The sequence below is a fragment of the Lepidochelys kempii genome, chromosome 9 (assembly GCF_965140265.1).
Source record: "Lepidochelys kempii isolate rLepKem1 chromosome 9, rLepKem1.hap2, whole genome shotgun sequence".
Classification (NCBI taxonomy): domain Eukaryota; kingdom Metazoa; phylum Chordata; order Testudines; family Cheloniidae; genus Lepidochelys; species Lepidochelys kempii.
The window spans coordinates 37,213,942-37,240,407 of NC_133264.1; the positions used below are offsets into that span (position 1 = coordinate 37,213,942).

Genomic DNA, 26,466 nt, shown 5'->3' on the forward strand with positions numbered 1-26,466 from the left:
GGATACTGCTAGCAAGAATCTTCCAGTCTCAGGTGCATGTCACACATGTGCACCTCAAGTGGAATACACATAGGGACCATCACTCAAAGAACAAATTTACTGCTGGGGCCTCAGGCTCAATATATGGGGAACGGTGAAATGTAATAGTCTATGATATATAGGTCAGACTAGAGGATATGATGGTTCCTTCTGGCCTTAAATTTTATGAAACATTTTTTTGGAATGACCAGCACAACTCAAAAACGTCTTTGCTACTCATGAGTAATGTAGACATTCCAATAGTATACCAATGAAGTCTTCACCCAATGATGTGGTGTATTCCCTGTTTATTAAGTACATGCATACTGTACATAAAGCAGCATAACCTATAAAATAAGCCTTTCACACAACTGTTGTATGAATGTCAGTTCATCCATAGTAACAAATTTAAATTTTTTTAGCTGTTTTGAAAAAAAACTAGACTTTGTAGTGCACACTTTCTATATTCGTCATGCATGATATGTCAAGGCTTTTTTAACCAGCACTCACTGTAACTCAAGGTATTTCAAGAATCCTGTCGTCAAGTACCGTATATATTCATGGTTCAGCTGAGTTATCTACTGTATATATATTATATATTTTTAAATAGATCTGTTTCTTTCTTATTTGAGTCAATACTATTGGCTTGATTCAAATCCCAGGAATACTGCATGAGTTACTGGATATCTTGGGAAAAAAATGTGACTGCATATTCACAGCAATGTGCATTCACATATTTGACTTATATATTTAACTTAATTACTATATGGTCTCTATCCAAAAGTAGAAAATCAAATTCCGGAGCCTGTGTACACTCAAGAAAGACTGCAGGTCATTGGTGAATGCATTATTCCCATCATGATGCTGGCCAACCTATTCTGCAGGCTTCTTGGAACAAATTTATTCAGTTCAGCTAGTATACACAAATAATTCCAAAATTCAGTTCAGACCATTTCACCTTTGTTTGCTATAATGAGAACATCAATTTATATATTCCTATGTTTTAGCACAAAATCCCCAGATTATGCCTTCTAAAATTAATTTACTCTTCAAAAAGCCTGTCACCTCTCAGTGCTTTCTCACTTACCAGTTTGTGGACATAAGCCCAAATGAATACTCTGTTGAAGATTATACAAACACAGATCACCGCATCCATTTGGACATGCCAACACTAACCTTCAGTGATTGTTCCAGCCCCGGCTGACTCAGTTAGTCCATATCCCTGTCCCACAGGGCAACAGAAACAGATGTTCATAAATCTCTGAGTTGCAGCAGAAAGTGGAGCTCCTCCACATAGTAGGACGCGAATTTTACCACCTAGCAGCAGTCGTACTTTCCGGAAAATAAGACTAAAAATGCAAAGTTAAGAAAAGATGATGTTTTTGTTGCTTAAAAATAGAAGACCAAGGAGATTATCTTGTTTTGCATGGGCACCAAAAACTTCCACTAACTCCAAAGATTTTTAGATGTGCAGAAAATGCAGGATGAGATCCACAAACAGTACACTTAAAATTTAAAGTTTTTAAAAACAATGTTTAGATAGAAAATTTTCAGGTTTTACTTTTGCATTTTACTCTGCAGGATAAGTCGAAGTCTCTTGAATATGCTTTACTGAGACAGCAAAATTCTAATGTTTATTTTGCCCACATTATTGAAAAGGAAAACAAAGTGCAGAAATCTGTTTATACTATATCTTTTAGTCTCAGCAAGGTCTGAAATCATTTAAATCTTACAACTGACTTGAGCTTGGAGATAAGTTGTATGATTTATACACTTTTGCAGAGTTAAATTGGACTTACCCATGTATCACGTGTATGCAAAAGGCTCAGAAAACATTAGCAGTAGTCTGTAAATATTTATGTGCTGTTTATTTTAATTGAAGTTTACAAGAGGATTTGAATTAGCTTGATGCGACTCTACCTTTCTGTCTGCATTTGTGAGTAACTACCTTTTCCCCCCATGTCTTAAGTTCTGACAGAAGCAGGGCCATAATCACAGAAATGTAGGTCTGGAAGGGACCTCAACAAGTCATTAAGTCCAGCCCTCAGCCCTGTGGCAGGACCAAGTAAACCCAGACCATGCCTGACAGGTGTTTGTCAGTATGTTTTTTAAAATATGCAATAATGGGAATTCCACAACCTCACTTGGAAGCCTATTTCAGAGCTTAACTACCCTTACAGTTGGAAAGTTTGTCCTAGTATCTAACTTATGTCTCCCTTGTTGCAAGTTAAACCCATTACTTCTTGTCCTACTTTCAGCGGACATAGAGAACAATTGATCACAGTCCTCTTTACAACAGCTCTTAACATAATTGAAAACTGTTGTCAGGTGCCCCTTCAGCCTTCTTTTCTCAAGACTAAACATGCCCAATTTTTTTTAACCTTTCCTCATAAGCAAAGTTTTCTAAACCTTTTACTGTTTTTGTTGCTTTCCTCTGGACTCTCCAATTTAACCACCTCTTTCCTAAAGAGTCGTGCCCAGAACTGGACATAGTACTTCAGCTAAAGCCTCACCAGTACCAAGTGGAGTGGGACAGTGACCTTCCGTGCCTTTCTTACATCATTCCTGTTAATACATCCCAGAATGATAACCTTTTTTGCACCTTCATCATATTGTTGACTCATATTCAATTTGCGAACCACTATAACCACCAATCCTTTTAGAAGTACTATCACCTAGCCAATTATTCCCCATTTTGTAGTTGCGCATTTGATTTTTCTTTCCTAAGTAAAATAATTTGCACTTGTCTTTACTGAATTTCATCTTGAATTCAGACCAATTCTCCAATTTGTCACGGCCATTTTGAATTCTAAAGCTTCCAGCTTGGTGTCATCTGAACATTTTATAAACATACTCTCCACTCCATTATCGAAGTCATTAATGAAAATACTGACCAGTACTGGATCCAGGACTGACCTCTGCAAGACCCCACTAGCTATGTCTCCCCAATTTGACGATGAAACATTTTTATCTACTCTTGAAGTATGGTCTTTCAAACAGTTCTGCACCTACTTTATAGTCATTTAGACCACACTTCCCAACTGTGCTTATGAGAATGTCATGTGGGATTGTGTCAGAAGCCTTATGAAAAATCGCAATATATCACATCTACTGCTTCCCCAATATCCACTAGACCAGTAACCCTGTCAAAGTAGGAAATTAGGTAGGTCTGGTATGATTTGTTCTTAACAAATCCGTAATGGCTATTAGGTGCTTACAAGCTGAGTGTTTAATAATTGATTCCAGTATCTTTCTAGGTATTGAAATTAGTCTGCCTGCTCTATAATTCCTCTGGTCCTCTCTGTTCCTCTTTTTAAAGACAGGTACTACATTTGCCCTTCTGAAGGATGGGGGAGGTCCCAGAAGAGTGGAGGAGTTCTCAAAAATAATTGCTAACAGTTCAAAGATTGCTTCAGCTAGTTCCTTAGGTACCCTAAAATGAATTGCAACAAGACCTGCCAACTGGAATACCTCTAACTTATCTAAATGTTCTTTAACCTGTTCTTTTCTTTTTCTGGCTTGCATTCCTTCCCCCTTGTTGTTAATAATAATAATGTTGAGTATCTGGTCACCATTAACTTTTTTAGTGGAAAACTGAAGCAAAATAGGCATTATACATCTTAGCTTTCTTGATGTCATCAGTTATTGGCTCTCTTTCCCCTCTAAGTAGAGGGCCTATACTTTCATCTTTCTCTTGTTCCTAATGTTTTTAAAGAACCGCTTCTTACTGCCTTTTATGTCCCTTGCAAGGTGTAACTCATTTCATGCCTTAGCCTTTCTGATTTTGTTCCGATATGCTTATGCTATTCTTTTGTGCTTCCTAGGAGTTTGTGCATATTTCTACTTTTTGTAGGGTTACTTTTTGTTTTTCAAGTTATTAAAGAGCTCCTCATGGAGCCATATGGGCCTCTTCCTGTTCTTCCTATATTTCAGGATAGTTTGCAGTTGTGCTTTTAATATTGTCTCATTGAGAAACTGCCAGCCCTCCTCAACTCCTTTTTCCCTTAGATTTTCTTCTCATGACCTTACGTAACGCTGACAGACCCCGGTCGTCAGCGGGAGGGACCGAACCGGGGACCTCAGTGCATGAACCTCTACCGCATGAGCTAAAAGCCAATTGGCTGTTAGCTAAGAGTGTAGAGCAGACTCATTTTTATCGCTCTGTAAGTGGTTTCGGTGCCACTAGATGGGACAGAACACCACACCCAGAAGGTGCGTGGGTTATACTTACAGACCAGTTGTACGATAAGGTTCACATTATGTTAAAAACAAAATATGATAAAGCCTTGCTAGGTTATAGAAATAGATTTTTCTCTCCAGGTATGTACAAAACCCCAGATTAAAAGCTAACAGGAGCAACACAATGACTTGAATAGGAAAAGATATCTAAGCTTTCAAATTACTGAAAGAAAAATAATAAACTTAACACTTTTATTATATTTATATTAATAAATGCTGAAGTAATCCCAACTGAACTACAGACTCATTGTGTGACTTTAGGCGAGTCAATGTATTGTGCCCCAATCAAACAGTGAGCTTTAAAACTAAACAAAAGTATGACTTCACTGAAGACCACATATTGCACTTATAGCAATATTTTGATGAGCATTTAAAAAGACCCCTATAGAAGTGGAATTGAAAATCTACCTGTCACAAAGTGGTGTAGTGTAGCCATTTGAAATCTGCTCCATTTTGTAATTGTAGGCCAATATAAACAGATTCCTTTGGAAACTGGTCATTTCGTTCACTTTATTCATGACATTTTTGTAGATCCGATCCATGATTTCCTAGTTACATTAAAGGATTAAATACAGATAAGCAAGTTAATAGCAATACTAAATTTAGTGCACTAAAAGGTAAACATGAGACGTAGAAATGCTAGTACATTTCAAGGCACAAATCCTTGCCTATTGCTCCCACTTTTACAGGATACCTGTATCTGGGGTAGGATCTCTAGGACAGACCAAGGTGACAGAGCAGCAGTAAAATGCACTCCCAGTCTGAGCAGGTGCACAGTGCAATCCTAATTTACATCCTGCCTGCAGCATAAGTGCTGTATAGCCAGAGGTCTTAACATCTCCTAACCAGCATCTCATGCTGCACTGGCTATGGTGTGCAAGCTGGCATGTTTGCTAACTCTCAGTGTTCTTAAATGCTATGGAGTTTACTTCTCCTGCTTATACAAGGGTGTGGACACCTCCCCTCACCCCGATCCCTTTCCTATCCCTTCAGCATTAGCAAAGCCTACAGAAGGACACCGTCCTCAATTTATAGTTAAATGGTAAAACATGGATGACCTAACAAAAATAATGATAAAATCTTAATGTACAAAGTACAGTATTACTCAAATATTTTGAGATTTTTGATGTCTTGCACTACACACTATCTGAATTTAGAAGTATAAAACTGTAATCTAATTACTGCTAAATACCACCTTTCCAATGTTTCATTAGTAATATACCTCAAGATGCAAAGCATACCCACTACATTCTTTGCCCACAAAAGGCCTAACTAGCTTGTATATTTTTTCCCTTTAAAATAACAAATGAACGAATGTTTACGCCAAAGCCAATTTTCCACATTCTTTTTACATAATGCTGGCAGACTCATTGCTCTATAAGGAACATTTCTTATTAGGAGACAATAGTATAGCACACTCATGACAAATAGAATAAAATGTCTTCTACAGATCATATTTAGCTAATTTTACTTAAATCATATTTATACTACCTACTATTAGCAATAGTGTGATAAAAGTTGAAATTCCAACGTGTAATTTTCGCATCTGGTTTCACATTTTCAAATAGTGTTAGTCATCTAGTATGTAAGAATGTTCACACCACCGTGTAAATATTTATATACTTTTTTTTAAATACAGAGGACATTATGTAAACTATCAACGCTAAAGGTCTTCTCATCCTTGTAATTTACAGTAACTATCAAGATATTATTCCTCTTTGTCATGTAACATTTGAATGACGAAATATCTTTAAAAGAAAGCATTAAACTTACCGGTACAGATGCCATTAGGGTAGGTCTAAGCATAGTAACATCTCCTTTGCTTCCTTTCTTTATTTTAGAGGACTAAATAGGGAGGAACATAAAGTTTAATGGAGGATTTGTGAAAGGTTTGAATATGTAAATAGAAAAGTGACAGTTTACTTAATTAGAAAACCAGTGATGTCAGTTTATAGAGCCTTCACCTTAAAAATTGCTTAGAAACTAGTCTAATGTATTGATATAGAACAAAAAATATACCCATTTATATTTTGGTATATAAAGATTTTCTTATTGCTTTCCTATTAAAAATGTTTAAACAGCTATTAAGAGATCCATCAAAAGTTGATCTTTTATTGTTATGTTGTGACATATACAAGTTACGTACCTGATCAGCTAATGTCTGGGGTGAGGAGTAACCAATACGGCATCCATGAGACAGACAAACAAGTTCAGCACTTAATTCCAGAACATGAGCAAGAGGCAAATATCCAATATAAATGTCTTTTTCCCTGAAAAGTTTTTAAAAGATACATTCATATTGTACTATTTAGTGTCTTCATGACAATCATTTAAAGCCAAACTGTATTTACAGCCTCCAAAGAACCAGAGAAGGTTAAAGAATATGTGTGTACCTGAAAACCAATCTCAGTATTCTTGAGCATATATGTGTGGTTTCAAAAGTTGTGAAATGTTCATTTTAAATTTAGGGGCACTGAGGAAACTGTGTTATTTACTTATCAGGGAACAAAAGATTCAAAAAGTGATCACTTATAACTAAGACCACAAAGACTTTTCCAGAGGCAAGAGTCTATGCTATACCAACTAGAGGTGCAGCATAGAATTGACAGCTAGAGGGGAAAAGAAGAGAAGGGGGCTTTACCCTACCTTTGTGCTCTCCTGATTCCGGGGTGCTCCGGTGCTTCAGCGGTCCCAGACGTAATTTAGACAGTTCTAAGGGGCTAACTTACATCAGCTTCCACAGACTGACCTCTGAGCCACAATGCTGCCCAAAATCTCTGCAGCACTCCCTACTGAAACTCTGACTCTCATATGCCACTGCTGCCCTGGCTTGTTATTTGGATTTTTGCTAGTCATTTGGATTTTTAAAAAAAAAAAAAATCTTTAAAAAAATAAATAAATAAAAATAAGTCACTATTCCGAATATTCCTAGTAAATGCTTTAACTTATCTTTCAGTGAGATGTCATGCTCTTATCTACCACATAGTAAATGGGCAAATAATCAACAGCACTTCCTTTGAAAAACTTGGATAAAATAGTTGTATGCCTGCTTGTGGTCAACAACTTTGCTGCTGATACAATGAAACTCTCCACATTAAGGGGAAAGATCATCCTTTTGGGACACAGAACTTACTCAGGGGTCAGTCCAAGACTGTGGAATGAACTCCCAATGGAACTAAGGACCACCACAAACCTCACCACTTTCTAGTCTAAGTGCAAGGCCCATTTTTGACCTTGCCATCCCTAACACAAATACATGGGAAAAAACCACATGACTAATATCTGTCAGAATAATAATGCACGACTGAAAAATGCCCAGATACTATGGTGGCAATGAGTGCAGTAGAAGACTTTATATAGAATAACTAGTTATACAATAATTAATCTATGATTGCATGTAATTACAAGCCATCTTTAATGAAAATTTCTATTGGTACATACCCCAAATGAGGAATTCTTTCAGCCATCCCAGTTATACCAGCAATAAGGTTGCTATGAGAAATCATGACTCCTTTTGGAAGTCCTGTAGATCCACTTGTGTACATGATTACTGCAATATCTGAGGGTACAGGCCTGGCCTGCTGTTTGCTTACTGTAATTTTTATTAAAAAAAATTATGCACAATGTATAGAAAGCATATAAAATGTAGCATCTTAAATACTAAAACATATTATAGTGATTATTCTGATAAGGAACCAGACATTACTACTTCTGTGACAATTAATCCCAGGAACCTTCACAGGGAGAAAGAAAATTTGAAGTGCCCCCTAACTTCTCTGCATCATCTATGAATACTGCGTAGCTACACTATGGTAAAAATCAGACTCTGAGTTTACTACGTCTCAACCACACACCTGGATGGAAATGGGTGGGAAGAATGGGGAATGAACAAAGCTTTTGTTCCCACCCTCAATGTGCTGGACAGCAGAGCTGCACTGGCATGCCAGGAGATGTCCGCTGCACCAGATATAGGGCAGGATATATACCCACCAGACCAGTGAGGGGAACCAGGAGCCTGATTGAATCAATCTGCTTGTGTGCGCTCCTGGGGCATAGCAACACACTACCTTACACACAGGGCTCACGGCAAAGCCACAATTGAGCCAATGTCAATTCTCAAAACCGTGTTCTGTTCACCTACTATAACATCTGTGAAGAAGGTGTAATTCATTTGAAATAAGCAATCTACACCGAACTGTAGAAATGTAGGCCCTAATCCTGCAATTTATTTCCTGTAATTAACTTTTTGCTTGAGTAGTCCATTGACTTCAATGCACTAAGTTAAACACATGCATAGGTGTTTGTAGAATTGGGGCCCTTATTTGTATATAAAATTATATTTGCTATATTTGTAAGTTTACTAGTGTTGGGCAAACTAAATCACCTTTTGTTTATTCTTTTGCCCTTGCATACAGGGTTCTGTTTTATATGCAGAGCTGGTAACAGTAAGTCACTTTCCATTATAAGACCCTATTTTCAGTTGCTTATAACATTACCAAATGTTCCATTCCAGGTGTCTGTTGGAGGTTGACTATATTTTTAATGTTTATGCAAAAACGGTTCAGCTGTTTCTCAGAATGAGATAATGGAAAATACACTGTTTTGCGCATGTTAAAAAAGTTTTACAACCATTTCGTAGAGCAGCTCTAGTGCCTATATATCTTGGAGCAGGAATCTGAAATACAACAGAGCAGTCTCCCAGGTGTCTGGGGCATGTCTTTTTCTGCCACCATGAAAAAACTTGTGCCATTTCTAAGCTACTGTTAGAATCTGGCAACTAACACCTCAGAAGATCCCATCTACACAGAACAGGACTATTCCTGCAACTGCTCTCCTGGCAGCCAGGGCCACTGTGGTGTTAGCACAGGGACAGAGGAGGGATACATGCTCTCAATGCTCTTACTGCTGGTATACACGCAAAAGAGGAAACTGCCTGACTGGAATGCAGAGTGGTGAGGAGCAGGTGTGACAGAAACATCTGTTGGGTGAGCAAAGGGGAAAACAGAGGCTGAGTAGGTAGGGAAAGACGGGTCTATAATCAGTAGATATCACTCCCTTCCAGAACCTGGAATAGAACCTGGGATTTAGAAGGGGGAGGGATAGCTCAGTGTTTTGAACATTGGCCTGCTAAACCCAGGGTTGTGCGTTCAACCCTTGCGGGGGCCATTTACACATATGGGGCAAAAACTGGTTAGATGATTTAACTGGGGATTGATTCTGCTTTGAGCAGCGGGTTGGACTAGATGATCTTTTGAAGTCCCTTCCAACCCTGATATTCTATGTTTTCAGAGTAGTGAATGAGACAGCCCTCTGCAGGACCCTGACTTATCTGCTGTAGAGGCTGCAAGGTGCATAGTGAACAATGCAAGGGACTGCAGGGAGAAAAGGGATATTCTTGTGATTCAGGCAGCTGAACGGCAACTTGGAGAACTGAATTCTATCCCTGTCACACAATTCCTATGTATTTAGGAAGTCACTTAAGCCAGATTTTCAAAGATATTTAGGTGTCACCATTGCAACGCCTAACTGATTAAGGAGCCTAAAGGTCATTTTCAAAGGGATTTAGTCACTTTGTCACTGAGATTTTGGTTTCTAGTGCCTAAATCCCTTTTGAAAATGAGATTTAGATTCCTAAATCTGTTTAAGTGTTGCAACACTGAGCATAGCAATACCTACAGACCTTTAAAAATCTGGACCTTAAACCAAAACTTTTCACAAGGGCCCACTAATTGGGTGTTCTTTATTTTATGGATGCTCCACTTGGAACACATAGGTTAAGATTTTCAAGAATACTGAACACTCAAAACTGCAACTGTAATCTACTCAAGGCTGTGCACTGAACATATGAACTGCTATACAAACGCTAAACACTCTAAAAAACCAAAATCAGGCCTTAAGCATCTCCAATTGGGCACCCAAAATTATCAATTACTTTTGACAATCATGGTCTTAATCTCTACAAAACCTCAGTGCCTGGTTTGTAAAATGGGGTAATGCTACCACATAACACATAGTAGTGTTATGAAGGAAAGGCCATTAATGTTTTTAAATGCTCAAATATTATTACAGTGATGAGTACTGCAGAAAAGCCCATGAGAAAAATAATAATTCTGTATTTAGAGAAGGGTTTGCATGGTGTGCAGTAAATATGGAATGGAGCACTGAGGAGTACAAAAAGAAGTATTGCATAGCTACCCAACCAGAGAATATTGTCCATCATGGGCACTGAATGAAACAGGGTCCAATGAAAAAAAAAAAAAGGTGTTCATGTAATTAAAGTGTATATCATAATGCATAGGACCAAGGGGGTTGAATTAAAGTTGCATGAGGAACCCTAATTATGGCATTTTCTAACTTCTGAAAGCTTTACTTTGCAAAGTTATCATTCTTTTAATGGAGTTTTTTGTATGCAATATTAAACAGTTTGAAGCAAGGTGAAACATAAGGCCTTCTATTTAGTAAAGTCGAACCTCAGAGTTACGAATACCAGAGTTACGAACTGACCAGTCAACCACACACCTCATTTAGAACCGGAAGTACACAACTGGGCAGCAGCAGACACAAAATAAAAAAGCAAATACAGTACAGTATTGTGTTAACTGTAAACTACTAAAAAAAACAAAGGGAAAGTTAAAAAAGATTTGACAAGGTAAGGAAACTGTTTGTGTTCTTGTTTCATTTAAATTAAGATTGTTAAAAGCAGCATTTTCCTTCTGCAGAGTAAAGTTTCAAAGCCGTATTAAGTCAATGTTCAGTTGTAAACTTTTGAAAGAACAACCATAACATTACAAACATTTCAGAGTTACGAACAACCTCCATTCCTAAGGTGTTTGTAACTCTGAGGTTCTACTGTACTTTGAACAACAATATTCAACTGATTCAACATGAAGTATAGCTGTACTAAGTTCTGCTGATAGTGGGCTTAACATTTTAATAGCACATAAGGCTAGCTCATCAAAAAGGAACACAATCATTTCTTTAAATGGAGAAATTAAGCCCTTGTAATATTGGGAAAAAAAACTGCCCAAAATATTATTCCCACGTAATTAACAGCATGTACTAACCACACACCCCTCCTCCTAAACAGTTCCATCCAACATTCACATGACCTAATGATTAAAAGGATTGTGTAACCCCAATAAAACACAACACTCAGAACTGGGGGGGGAGGAGTTCAGAGGAACTCCATGCATGACATCTGAAATAATCAGATTAACCAACTTTTTAGCACTAAAAGTGAGAATTTTCTGCCACTTAGTGAGATGCATTAAAACATTTAATGTCAGGGAAATTCAGATTTCTGGTTCTAAGGTGTTAAAGAAATTAAAATTAGAATTCAAGAAATTGGCATAATATATTTTGATACCTTCTAAAATACAGTAAAAATAATTTAAACAAAGTTTTAATAGCTCTTGATTTAAAACAGATTTTACGTGTTACTTCTAGTGGGTATTTATACCCAAATTTACCAAAGTGTACATAAAATACACTATACAGCTTTAATGCAAGTCTTTCCACCCTGCTTTTTTGAAAAACCCAACATGTCAAGAGAAAAAGCCATGTAGCCAAAAAAAAAAAAAGTGAAAGTGTGTAGATTTGTGTGTTTTTCAAATTAAAACTTTTCAATAACAAGTTGCATCAAAAAGCACTTTGTAAGATATATAAAATGTATACATAAATGATTTAACAAGATTTTCAGCAGTAAAGGGCTATCATCTTCCTCTCCTAACTCAGTCAGGTTTAGTTGGACAAAAGTTTCTCCAATCCAAATATTTAAAAGTACATACCATTATCTGCCTTGGCCCCCATTGCTTGCACGGAAGCCATAGTGTGAACAATGACACCCTTGGGGAATTCTGACCATGTTGTTGGTTTGCCATCCACAGTAATAATATGTCGCAACAGTGGAACCTGAGAAACAATTTCCTGTGGAAATGGATACATATGTTTCATTTTGCACAGAAAGCTAGTGCAAAAGTTTGTGCCAGGAAAGAAACAAAATATTTTTACTGAACATGTTAAAATATTATTGATATAAATGACTAAATTGTAATAAAGTCACTCTTTGGGTGAAAACTGCAGATTCCCACGGTCAAGATTTCTGGGACATCAGGGCTAATTTAAGCGTTTCTTTAAACATAAAATTAAGGCCAACATTTTCACAACTGTCCACTAATTTTGGGTGCCTCCATTTTTGTGTGCTCTTGTTGAGACAGTCAGATTTTCAGAATACTGGCCACCTGCCACTCCCACCAAATATTGATGAAAAGGATCACCCTGTCAATTCAAAGGTAACACTGAGCTCAGAATGGATGACTGAGTTTGTCTTCTCGGTTATTTCTTGAAATGCAATGTTTAGTATGGTATTTAAAATATGCTCTGCAGCAAATAGAAGTCTAGCAAAATGAATAGTCAAATAGTATTTATTACCAAAAGCAAAATCTAAGTTTTAGAGCACCTAAGAATACTGATCACAATTCTAAGGATACAAGGCAAAATATAAAATGCTGGTCAGAGAAAATTCTAACACTCATTCATTCTAGTTTTTATTTGTTCAGTACCAATTCTTGTAACTATCCAAAAGAAAATTTAAAAATACAGTTTAGGGATTCCTGACTCTAAATGGAATAACACAATTTTTGGCTTAAAAAAATGTGTTGCACCAGCTCAGGGGTCTAATGGCTGCACAATGTGCTACTAGGTGTGGAATGCAAATTAGAAGTCCCATCTGCAGTCAGTAAGGTCTTGGAGCACTCTGAATATTCTGCACTCAGCTTCTGGAGAAAAATGTAATTTGAAGACCAATCCAACAGTCCTAATGACTAATAAACTGTTAGGTATATATTAAGAATCAGTCTTAATACTACAATTAAGGGTTAGATTCATTTCTGAGTGGGAGGAATTAACTATTTCACAAATAGCTTTCACTAAGTCTATGAAAAATGCTTTCTTTTTAATAAAAAGAAAAGGAGTACTTGTGGCACCTTAGAGACTAACAAATTTATGCTCAAATAAATTTGCTAGTCTCTAAGGTGCCACAAGTACTCCTTTTCTTTTTGCGAATACAGACTAACACAGCTGCTACTCTGAAACCTTTCTTTTTAATCTTATCCAAACCTCTTTATGGAAATAGTTACAAAAATACAGTAACTAGTTATACTACTTTAGAATTTATAAAAAGGTAGTTAAATTTCTGCATATATGTATTAGCTAGTTTTTGGATCTTAAATTATCTAAGACTTCAAACTGAAGCCATAAATGAATGACAGAGCACTTCAGACTTTTGTTTGAGTAAAACTGACGCCACACTAAGTGTGGCCATTTTTAGGCTGGGGAAAATTCTCTCATCAAATTTACTTATTTTTCCAACTACCATGCTAAATTTAACATATTCTTATTTGTAATTAAAAAAGGATGCTATTAGACTTGGCAGGTTCAACCTTTAAGCTACTTTAATAAAAATGTTTAAGCTGATCTCCCATTTCAAAAATGACACTGACTCAAAAACAAAGGCTGCCACTCTGCACAATCCACTGTCTGCTGGGAAAACAATTAATAATAAACTAGGAGTGCTAAATTTTGTCACATTTATTATTGCATATATACTTTATGCATAATTCTGCGCTGCCTATTTGCTTAATTTCTGATCACTTAGGATACTGAAAATACATAACCATGATCTCAGAATGCTTTACAGAATACAAGTAGATCTAACCTCACCTGCCCTGTTTTCTGCTAAAGGTGACAGATTCAAGACTAACTCTTTTATTCTCTTTGGCATTGTTTTCACAAGCCAAATGTGAGCATTTTTCTGCACTAATCCAGCTCCAATGGTGCAAACTCTTTTGTACTGAGGTATTTTAAGCTACCCAGCTCAGTAAGGTTAAATAAGATATTAAAAATGCCTGCACCTTGTCTACATAATAGCCTCAATTGGTAGGACCAGTATAGCTGCACCAGTACAAGTAAAATGGTTACAAATTTTACCTGTGTAGTGGCACTACCCCATCCAAATTAGTCTACCGCAACCATCAACTTAGTATCTGAACGCCTCAACCCTAGTAAGAGAGTTAAATCACTGGGGTAACACTTTCTTAAGTCTTGTTCGGCTACTTTAGATGTTAGTAGATGGATAAATTAACATGTTTTCTTGCTTACTTATATAACTTATGAGTCTGATTCTGCACTGCACTGCTTTGCAAAAGGGTAATGGGATTATAAAGTATGTGTAAACCCCTAACAAAATTAGACTGGTAGCTTTTTACACCTCAGCACTATAACATACAACAGGTGGGCAGATTCCTGCTATCTGTAAGTAGCCCTTCTGGTTTCAATGGGGTTGTGTATGGGCTCACATTCCACCCATGCATTGCATATTAAAAGATTAATGCCTTACTTTGTACTGGTACAGATAACTGTGCAAGAGTCAAGGAGCATAAAATCAAGCCCTACATTTTACTTTAGATGTTTCTTGTTCTCTTATATGGTAAAAAAGAAATAAATCTGTAACATGTTAAATACATGCATTACAACAGGCAAGTAAATCAATAAATTGGGCCATATACATCAGCCTTTAGTCTCCAAAAACACCAGATCACATACACTACAACAGAATTATTCACAAAGAAAAGGCATATTCCTTACCTTCAATTTTGTTTGCATCAGTTCTTTACTAGTAATGATGGTTGTCACCTCACTTTCATTTAATCCATGTACTATTGCTGGGCCTCCTAAAGTAGCATACAGTGTAACAACTGTGGGAGAAAAATAAACGTGATGAATCCTTATAATAAATATTCAAGATATTTCAAAGGTCTTCCAGGAGGGAAAAAAAAGGGCCTCAGATTAGCTTGCCTGAGTTGGTTAAACTGCTAACCTGTGTTGCCAGCTAAGGTAACGGCCAAGAAGATATGTAGTCTTATGGTAAAATATGTTATATGCATTTAAAAGAAATGAATGCAAGTTTTAGTTTCTTATGAGAGAAATCAAGAACAAATGTTGCTTATATGAGTATTTGTAGTTAAGCAAGCAGTAACTGAATATTCCAAAAATCATACGAGCCTGTGTAACCCTCTCTAGACTTGCTCCTCAATCTTCCTAGCTTTTATCATTTTAAATTCAGGAATCTGTTCTTAATTTGTAAAATTTTACATTGTACTTAATCTTCCTGCATAGAAGAGGACTAACTTTAATTGATTAATTTCTTGTTCCAAAAATCATATATTCTATTACTAGACTTTTTGAACTGGTGACTGATCAGAAGCTATTAGTAAGTTGTAATTAATACAAGGTTGAACTTTTCTTAGTTTAAAAATGGGTTCAGGATTTCCCTTCAAACAATTTTGACGAATAGCACTTACAAATTTTTTTTCATCTATACTAACCAGACACAGAAAATTTGTGAATTGGACAGACATTGTAACTGGGAGGCTCTGAAATCAAGCTGCTTTTCTCTCCCTTATCCTCTCCCATCCATTCTCTATATATACACATACATACATATAAAAAGCTCTACCATATGATGCACTTCTAATGATTCCCATTGCTATTATCCATGCACATTATCTATAGCTAAACATCTGAAAACAATTAAATGGAAACAATCCTGATTCACACACTTTGTATGAGTTTGCCCCAAATCATTTCAGCTGTAATGAAGAAATAGGAGTTGGAGTGGGAGGATCAGCACTGGTTGCAATTATACAAATGCTATAGTAAATTCATATACTGATATTATTACTATTAAACAAACCCCTACACTGGTTTTCAATTATATGCAACATTCAGTTAAATTATAATATGCATAACTGTAGTTTTCAGAGGTATGTAGTAGTTAAAGGTAAAAGTCTTCTTGTGCACCAAATGCCAAATTCAAGTATTTTATTTAAATGAACTCACCTCAGATTTGTGTCTTTGAAATAGGGCTCACTGAATAGAGTATAAACATTTGCATAAACAGCATTGCTTTTACTTATAAATTATGTAAGTAAATAAATGTTTAATCTTGAAAGTCTAATTCAGTTATCTGCTAATGAAGTGAAAAAAAAAATTTTATTTCCTGATTTGCATACTGTAGAATATATAGTATGTGACACTTTATAAAGTAATTATTTGAAATATTTGTTCTTCAAAACAACAACTACAACGGTTTCCCTTAAATTTCCTAAGCTTCCTCTATATGACAAAAATAGGATCAGTTATCCTTTTTATTTTTGCGGTGTTTAGTAGATTACATTAAAATCACCAGATCTGAACTGCCTACTGCTGGTCTTTTCAAACATTGATTCCAATTCTGCAATCAGATCTGCATATGCAGACCCTTGTGCCTCTGTGGTAGACCCAATGAAGTCAAAAGGAGTCTGTAGGTTCATCTGTGGATATCCAACAGCACGATCAGAGAAGAATTGTTTTTTCATATGATAGGAAGAACACTAATAAAAGAATGCATAAAACACCAATCCTGGAGGAGGAAGGAGGGGGGGAAGATGGGTAATTTTGAATGTGTATGAGCAAGACAATATACCAATTTTTGTCCTTGTGGAGTGGGGCAGCTGCCCCATTCTGGCATGGAAGGGGTTAAAGCAAGCCAGAGAGGCTGCACAGAGCCCCAGCCAATCTTGGAAGGTCTTACTGGAAGCCAGTCAAGTGGAGGCTTGAAAGCAGCCAATCAGGGACAGGCTGGGCCCTATAAGAGGGCTGCAGGGTAGAGAGGAGCACACACTCTCCCTGGAGGGAAAAGGGAGAAGAACTGGCTCTCAGAGAAACATTTAAGACAGAACAGAACAGGGCTGGGCAGGATCAGTAGAGGCTAGGAGAGCTCTAGGCTGACGACTGCCAGACTGGGGCCCTGACACAACGGGGCAGAGAAGGTGCTGGGGCTACGGGGAAGTGGCCGAGGGAAGTAGGCAGTAGAGAAGAGCTGGAGGAGGGCAGTAAGTGGCTGCCGTTAGAGGGTCCCTGGTTGGGGCCCAGAGTAGCAGGCGGGCTTCTTTTCCCCCAACTTGCGAGTGATGAGCATGGCTAAGCCAGACTGCAGTTTGCCCTTGGAGTAAGGGGCTAGACTGAGGACTGCAGTGAGCCACTGAGGGGAGTGATAGAACCAGAAGCTGCCAGTCCCCCGGAATGGGGGGGGGAGAGGGGAAGAGTCAGCGGAGCAGATACAGCTGGAGAGCACTGTCCAGAAGCGGATGCCGCGGTCCGGGAGTGACATAGGTCCAACTGTGAGGACGGTTGAGACAGAGAGTAATGGTAAGCAAAAACACCACTAGCAAAGGCGCACCGCTTAAAGCACTAATTCCCAAACCAACCAGCAGGAGGCACCACTGTGGTGAGTGTGCGCCCTGTTACACCTTGCTAAAGTGTTTTTACACAGGTCTTATAAAGAACTGAACAATCTGCCTCTTCGTCCAAAATGTTTTGGGTTTCTCTATACCCAGAACATGCAAATGAATGGGCTTACAGCTGAACTAAGTAATCTCATGCACACTTCCATGTCCAGGGACTATTAGCCCAGCATTTTAACCAAAGTATGGTTAAGTAAAGCTTTTCTGTACTGGAAATCAGCATCCACTAGTATTCTACTTGAAACAATGTAGTAAAATATACTCTTTACGGTTGTTTTTTCCTACCTTCCTTATTTTCCTTGGAATTACTTGGGGGAAAAAAATATTTCCTATTGGTGAAGGCTACATTACACCAGAGAGCCATTGGTTTATTGCATTCACACAACTATTTAAGTAGGCAGAATTATAGATACAATGGATTAATTCTCGTCCCACTAAAGTCAACTTCATCAGGGCCAGGATTTCATGGTGAGAAAAACTGCACTATTCTGTTAAATACCTTCCATATTTTAAGAATAACTCATGATTAGGAAAGCTGTAAACCTCAGTAATTACTTCATACTTAAAAAAATTATACACCCAAATTTTATTATTACAATTTGTGGGAAGAGAACAGATGTCAAGGCTGATTCCCCACTCTGGCATTTCAAGTGCTGAAGGTGGGGGCCTGCAAGAATTCTAAAAATTAATACTGGCCACTCCAGGCTTGTATTAAACTCCCAAGATTACAGTTTCTCTCTGACCTTGGATGGGTAGATGCTGCCACCACCCAAATGCAAAAAAATCCTTTGAAACCAGAAAGGTGCACTTGGGAATTCCTTCCTGTGGGGTACCCTCAAGCCCTTTCACACACACACACACACACCCAACCCCCTCCCGGGGAACAACTGAGAAAGAAAAACAAAGGAAATCAGCTGTTGCCACTAGCTAATTTAACAATATATGCACAAACCTCTTAGGACACCAAAAAATCCAGCCCTGTTCTTAAAGGTAAATTTTATTAAAAACCAAAAAAAGAAAGAAAATAATCTGGAATTTAGGCTTTTGCTAGATTTAAAAAACCCACTTACAAAATTTAAACATCAAGAATAACCTTCTTGACATCCAGTTTAAAGATTATAAGCAAAACAAAAAGCATTTGGGGTTAGCATAGAGGAATCCACAAACCAATAAGAAATAAACCTAACTGCATCTTTCTAGACATTCCCTAATTTACAGCATATATATGTGCGGTTTCAGATAAGTAATCTCTAGGTATGATTTGATGGTTTTTCATCTGGCTTAAGCGTCTCACAGCATAACTGCTCCCTGTTCCCCTCTTTCCCGGAGAACCACAACACACAGACAAAGGGAACGTTTTTTTCCCAATTTTAAGAAGTTCTAGTCCTCCCATTGACTCTCTTGGTCAGGTGCCCACTCCTTTCCTTTTACCTGTGGGCTTATTAAGCTTTTACAGGTAAAGCAAATAGAGACCCACCACCAAGAGGGATTCCATAGCCAACTGGCTGGCTGGGAGTCTCCAAAAGGGAGCTATCCCCTCTCATTTATCACAACAGAAGAGGAGAAAGGGGCAGAAAGAACCATTTAAAGGGAAGGGGGGGAGGAGGAATTTACAGTATAAGTCTAAAAACAAATCTAACTTTACTTTTCCAAAATGGAATCCCAACTGAGTAGTGAAGAAAGTTTAGTGCAGTTCACCTCCTGGAACAAGTTGCAAGATCACTAATTCTTTTCACCTTTGACACAATCACTTATTACAATGACAAGTTAAAGCACAGAAGGTTTGTGCCATTATCAGAATCAGATATTTTTAAATTTCACTTGGGCTTTTATCTGGATTTAGTTTGCTGAAATTTTTAACCGGAGGAAAAACCCGTTACAGTTTAATGATATTATTGCATTAGCTTTATTTTAGTAAAGTTAGGTCCCAATACCACCAAAGAAAAAGTCTTAGCCTATCGGTGGATATGTAATTCCTGGAACTAACAACTCACTATGGTATACTAAGAAAAAGGCAAAAGCAGCCAGTTTCTTTTCATCAAAAAAGTTAATCATCAACCTTTATTTTTTTTCCTTGTTAAAACAGTCTATCATAGTTTGGAACTGTTGCAGGGCAAATGCACATGCACATTGTTTTCTTTAATTTGGTGGGAGAAAAGGACAGAAGAGTGCCTCTAGTTCCCACGAGCTCTCTCCACTTAGTCCAGTGACCCCTGTTATACAAACAACTTAGCAAAAATTTAGTTTCCCCGAGCCAGCTAGCGTATTGAAACTCCAAAGTACTTGGAAAGAAAAGTATAATCTCTCGAATAATAATTTATATAATTATTCACCTACAAAGCAAACAAGTGAAAAACAAATTAGTTATGTGACAGAGCTGACTAGGCTGAGAGGTTTATATAGTTTACAAGATGGTGCACTGACGTCATGGAGAAAAAGAAAAAGTGAGCTATGACAGCTGCTTGCCACTATCACCAATGCTGATCTGCAAAGTCATCACTACTCAGCAAAGGTATCTAACACTTTCTCAGGCACATCTGAGACTGCATTACATATACGATATTATTAAGTCTGAAATTTAACTTCTATTTGTATATTTGATTTTGGTACTGATCCAAGAAAAGTCAGAAAACAAAAACAAACTTCCAAGCACTAAATTTGTCAGCTGATATGAGGTGAAATCCTCACCCCATTGAAGTCAATGGGAATTTTTTTCATTGATTTCCATGTGGCCAAGATTTCACACATTAAGACTAGACTCATTCACTCCCTACTATGTGTCAAACAGACAAAGTATATTTTTCATGAAAAAGACTTCTGTGAGGGAGTCAAATCCATCCTAGAAAAAAACCCCAGAGACGTCCAACCTCAGATTATCAATGTATTCGGAGGCTATTAGGGAAAACGTAATACATGACCTTATGTTTTTGTGGTGTTACTTAACACTGACTCAGGTCTTTCAGTTGTTCCCAGTGGGTGGGTAAGAGGTTTTGTACATGAATAGATTTTGAAAGAGGGAAAAGTTCAATGCAACTTCTACATTACCTATTTAAACTAGTCATGTAAATCACTCACACATACACACAACTTCTTTGAAGCTTTAAACAATTTACAGGTCTCAAAATAAAAGGTAAGTATAAAAAACTGAATATGTAGGATTTTTCTAATTATCAAATCATCTTAGTTTTGTGCCATTCATGAAATATATAAAATACACCAAAATACAGGAGTAAGTCTGCTGATGGATAGAATGTTTTTATGGACTATCAGTGAGTATAAAGCTTGTATCACTAGTATGTATTTTGTTCATACTGTACCATAAAAGATATCATATTTTACATTCCAAGTGTATGGTGCAGTACTGAAGGAATAAGTCTTCCTTTCCATATCTGCAAATTGGGAAAATATTAATACTCATATGTATAATTTAGCAGCAGCACAATAAGTGAATCATTTACCATATTGCTAAAGTTAGTTAAAATATAATTCATTCTCTTCTGACTACGTGAACAGTGCATGATACTATCATCTGCCAACAAAAAAGTCAGCCAAGTTCACACAAGATCACATTCTGCTTAGACACTAAATAATATGTCAGACAGTGAGCTGAAGCACGTCTCAATGAGAGAATTTAAAACATTAGGCCAAATAAAATAACTCCACACACCACTCTACACCATGCATTGGGACATTTCACTATGTTAGAATTTTTTAAGACTTCTTAAAATTTGTAAATCTATTTCATTTCCAAGGATAAAATAAATGATCTGTGCATCTGCATCTTATTCCCTTGGGTGTTCATTCAGAAAATAATGGATTCCACAGATGTGGAAGAGGATGGATCTGCACAGGTAACATATTCTGAGGTCTCCAATTAGAGGTGAGTAACCCTGCTCATTTGAGAATTGCCTGTGCAGACCCCTATCCTTGGCAGATTATCTAACAATAGGGATATTTAAAGATTACAGGATTGCTTCCCTAGACTGTGTAGACTCAAACCTTAAAAGCAAAAAAAGACTGATAAAAATATCAGATAAGTCAATTTAGTTGCCCAATTTTAGCTAATACACCTCTACCCCAATATAACACGGTCCTTGGGAGCCAAAAAAAAATCTTACCGCATTATAGGTGAAACCGCGTTATATCGAACTTGCTTTGGCCTTGAGCATTTCCGTTAAGTCACTTCCCACACCCTGACTGACCCCTCAGAACTCCCGACCCATCCAACCTTGCCCTGCTCCTTGTCCCGACTACTCCCTCCAGAGACCCCCGCCCCAACCACCCCTCCCAAGACCCCACCCCCATATAAGCCCCCCTGCTTCTTGTCCCCTGACCGCCCCCTCCATAGACTCCCCTGTTCCTAATCACCCCCAGAACCCCACCCCCTACCCAACCCCCCTGCTCACTGTCCCCTGACTGCCCCATCCCCTATCCACACCGCAGCCCCCTGGGACTCCCACGCCTTATCCAACGCCCCCGTCCCCTGACCGCCCCACTCCCAGAACCTCCGAACCATCCAACCCCCACTGCTCCCTGTCCCCTGACCACCCCCCCAAGACCCTCTGCCCCTTATCCATCGCCCTGGCCGAGCACCCTTAACAAGCCGCTCAGAGTGGTGTGTCAAGCCAGATACGCTGACCCGCTGGAGCACGCAGCCCTGCCCCCAAGAGCGCTGCTTTACCGGGTTATATCCGAATTCGTGTTATGTCAGGTTGCGTTGTATCAGGGTAGAGGTGTATTGTTATAATTTTTATTATAATAGTGCCTACAGATCTCAACTAAGATCAGGACCCCATTGCGTTAGGCACTGTACAGATATTTAGGGATGAAGGGACTGTGTCTCAAAGAGATGATAATCCAAACATACAAGACTGGGGATGGGATGGCACAAAGGGGGACGGGGGGAGTTGTTTTCATAGACAACAAGTCTGTGAACTATATTTGCTATTTCAGCTGTGGATCTGTGAAAAAGTCACATGGGTTCTTTCTTGCTTTTATCTTCCTGATAACACTGAGGACTAGAAGCATAAGAGAGATGACATGGTAAATACTGACACAAGAATCTAGAGAACTGAAGAGAGCGTTGTGTCTAGTGGCAAAATAAATCTATTTGGGGGTTCCTCTGTTTCTGAAATATGGACTTGATTATAGCATCTTTCCAAGACCACTCATCATGAGCATAGTACTTGTGGGTCAGGTGATTTGCTAGGATGCTTTCTTTGTCTTGCAGATGGAGAGATTGTACAGCCCTTAACTGCCCTTTATTCCAATACACCGAGTCTGGACTCTTCCTGCTAATCGAACAGTTGGACTCAGGTGAGCCACCAGCCAAGGCTGGATGTATCTGTTACATGTACAGCTCAGGTAGGAAGAGAAAATGGGGCTCCCTGACCAGAGCTGTCCAGAAAAGCCCATCACAGCAGGGAATCTGCAATACCTTGCTGTGTGTTCAATAGAGCCTGGATTTCATCCTGCTGGGGCCAGTAAAACATGCATAATCACCAACACAGATTTCTCAGTGTGTTCTTGGGCTCTTCCAGCATCTGATCTCTTCTGGATGAGGTCTCCCAAATGAAAGATTCTGAGTCCAGCATTAAACCTTCACTCAAGAGGCTCACCTTATAACTGTTGCAGTGAAATAGGCAACAGAACAGGAATATTGTGGAGGAATATTGTGAAAAGGCAAAAAGGAGACATAGGTGCTCAGTTCATAATAGTGCCTTAAGAAAAAGGAGTAGTTGTGGCACCTTAGAGACTTAAAGTCTCCTCCTACACATCAAATAAAACAGTCTACTTACAATTTTCCCTAAACAATGCATGCATCCTAACAAATGTTATCACAGTCCTTCAAATGAAGCTAACCACTGTTTGCTGGACATCGTAAGTGACTAATAGACATCCTTAAAGAATTAAGAAAACATTTAAATACAGTGCCATAAAGCCTATATTACCACTATATTAAATGTGAAATGTAAGCAAGGAGGCTGCAATGACTCCTGACAGCTTCTGACATTGTCTTGGCTCTGAAATGGCTGGTCCCTATTTTAGGGTCTCTGGTGTAGAGTTTCGGTGCAAATACAGACCTTCTGCAAATGCTAGAGTGTGTACAGATCTCCAAACAGAATCAACATTTTTACTATTTCTTATTTCGTTTCTCCTTTGTTTTCACTTAGATAGATTTTTCGAATGCTGCTTTTACGAACTAGTCTTGAGTGTGTGAAAAATTCATCTCAAGAAACGGCTAGACCAATGTGATCACTTGAGGAAGAACAGCCATTTTCTTCGGCAGATTGAAGAAAAGTGGTGAACGGAAATGCAAGAGATCAGCGGGAATATAAATGCAGTAGGAGAAGAAAAGAGGAAGACGAGAGAATTAAGACAGATAAATGAGGTTTAGGAGACCTACATGGCCATCCAAAACGGGTTCCTCAACTAACATTATTAGTCCTAACCAGAACAATGTAGCTAATTAAAGTACAAGTGATTTAAATCTAGTTAACTTTTACTTAAAACAGAAAACTTAGGGCATGCCTACACTTACCTCCAGAGCGATCGATCCAGCAGGGGTCGAATTTATCGCATCTAGTGAAGATGCGATAAATTGACCGCCGAGCGCTCTCCCGTCAACTCCGGTACTCCACCGGAGCGAGACGCATAGGAGAGTTGATGGGGGAGTATCAATAGTCGACCTGCCGCAGCGAAGACGCCACGGTAAGTAACTAAGTACGTCGACTTCAAGTATGCTATTTTCGTAGCTGAAGTTCTGTAACTTAAACCAATTTAGCTCGCCCTCCCCTGCCCCCTGGGGTAGACTAGGCCTTAATTTGACAGGTCAATTCATGACAGTGAAGTGATAACATATAAGGTTGAAAGAAAACTGGGTAATCTCAGATACACTGATATACACTGTTGGTCTGATATAATAAAATAAATATAAATCCTTATTCAAATCAAGTTTATAACAGTGAAAAAGTCATCTTGTAATGCAAAACATAGCAAGTGTCCAATCTGAAATCTAAACCATATAAAGTGTAGATATACATCTGACTCACTTAATTCAATTAATTCTTATACGGTTTTTTATTTATTTTATTGTAAAGGAACTACAGCAACCTGCACCGATTCGACAGCAAAAAAAAATTGAAGATTGTAAGCAGGGCACAAACTGGTCTGAGGAAGGTATACTTACTTAACTTTTATGTATTTATGGAGACTCTACTACAATTGGGGATTGAGGCTTGATAGAACACACACAGGTTTCTGCATCTAGAGATTTGTAACGTTACACACCAGAACAGAATTGGAAAGACTTAGCTTAGCATCATAGATACTTTTCATTTGAGATTAAAATATTTTATTTTATAGAATATATAAAAATAATAAAACTTCTAATACATGAAGTGACCTCAAGATCAATTTGAATTTTCAGATTGTGTCATGATACCAAAAGGTATTAAAAATATAGGGTCAGTGAAGAAAAGTACTTACGTTGGTAATTGCACATAAAGCAGGCCTGTGCAACGATCATCCACTCTGCTCTAGTCTCACAGAAGATGGCAATGTTAGTCTTCGGTTGCTGCCCCAATATTGCTAAGCCATTTCCAAAATTAGTAGCTTTAATGTAGACTTCATCATATGAGAGCCAAGTGTATTTTCCAAGGATGACCTAATAAAGTAATATAAATTTATGTAAATGTAATTTAGAAAAGGGTAGGTCCCCAAGCTTCAGCGAAGATCTTTATTATGCCTTAACCCATGTGAAAATATGAACAATATAAGTCTAAAAATATTATCAAAGTTTGCCAACATTGTGGAAGTTCCACGTTTTGTCCGTCAAAGTCCAAGTTAAATGGCTCTGTACAAGAAAATTACGTGATTGTTGAGGGACCAGAAATTGGCTGTAGGATGGGTGTGGTATACTGGGAGCACAATACAGATGTAACAAGGAGTCCGGTGGCACCTTAAAGACTAACAAATTTATTTGAACATAAGCTTACATGGGTAAAAACTCACTTCAAATTTTCACTCCATGCATCTGAAGAAGTGGGTTTTTACCCATGAAAGCTTATGCTCAAATAAATCTGTTAGTCTTTAAGGTGCCACTGGACTCCTTGTTTTGTGGATACAGACTAACACGGCTACCCCCTAATACAGATGTAGTTCAAAATGCTAAGACATCCTCTCCTACTCTACTGTCCCTCCCAAAACATTTGCCCACTACCACCCCAGAGAACTGGCACACAGTTTGGGCCCACAATTCACAAGGACTGTGACATCTCCTAATAGATATCACAGTTTTTGTTTCTGCTCCCACACTTGGGAAGAACAGTATTTGAGGCCTTCTGAGGCCATGCTAAACACCACAGTAATTAACCCTTAAGTATTTAAAAGTTTATTCCATGCTAAGAAAAGGATAAAAGCTTAGTAGTAAAAAATTCTCTCCAATACTCTTTTTGCTTTACTGGTTTCCTACCAGTTCACCCACCTGCCAACCCACCCTTCCCAGCACCTCAGCAGCCTATCTTGAGGGCTTCTGGGAAATCTAGGCTCCCCAGTTCCACGGCAGCCATTTGGCTGAGAAGTCTGGGCTCCCCAGCCTTGGCCTAGGAAACCCAGGTTACTGCAAAGCCACAGAGCTTGGGAGCTCAGAAAGCTGACTGAAATGGACATGATGGTTGTCAGTTTCATGACTATCCCCCTCCCCCATTAAATAGCAGCTGTGAAACTGACCTAACTCTAGTTAACTTCATTTAGCTGATGCTTTTTGACAAAGCTGTGAACAAAATATTAGAGGCAGGTACTGGAGTTATTCATAAAGAAAACTCCCTCAACAAAAAATGGGCAACCAAGGAGTCAGGAGCCTGGC

At 38.2% G+C, this 26,466-nt stretch overlaps 1 protein-coding gene across 7 annotated transcripts in view; it reads right to left on the bottom strand.

Annotated features, from left to right (window-relative positions):
* The window catches only part of ACSL3 (acyl-CoA synthetase long chain family member 3), a 112,854-nt gene that overhangs the window by 21,243 nt on the left and 65,145 nt on the right, over window positions 1–26,466 (bottom strand). For 6 of the 7 annotated variants that reach the window (XM_073359941.1, XM_073359943.1, XM_073359942.1 and 3 more), the window contains 8 exons: window positions 25,089–25,266; window positions 14,902–15,011; window positions 12,045–12,183; window positions 7,699–7,849; window positions 6,404–6,527; window positions 6,031–6,102; window positions 4,666–4,805; window positions 1,195–1,367 (listed from right to left, as the gene is read on the bottom strand). In XM_073359941.1, the coding sequence (XP_073216042.1) occupies window positions 1,195–1,367; window positions 4,666–4,805; window positions 6,031–6,102; window positions 6,404–6,527; window positions 7,699–7,849; window positions 12,045–12,183; window positions 14,902–15,011; window positions 25,089–25,266 (1,087 nt within the window). The remainder of the gene's footprint in view (window positions 1–1,194; window positions 1,368–4,665; window positions 4,806–6,030; window positions 6,103–6,403; window positions 6,528–7,698; window positions 7,850–12,044; window positions 12,184–14,901; window positions 15,012–25,088; window positions 25,267–26,466) is intronic. The other variant, XM_073359944.1, reaches the window with a different exon arrangement.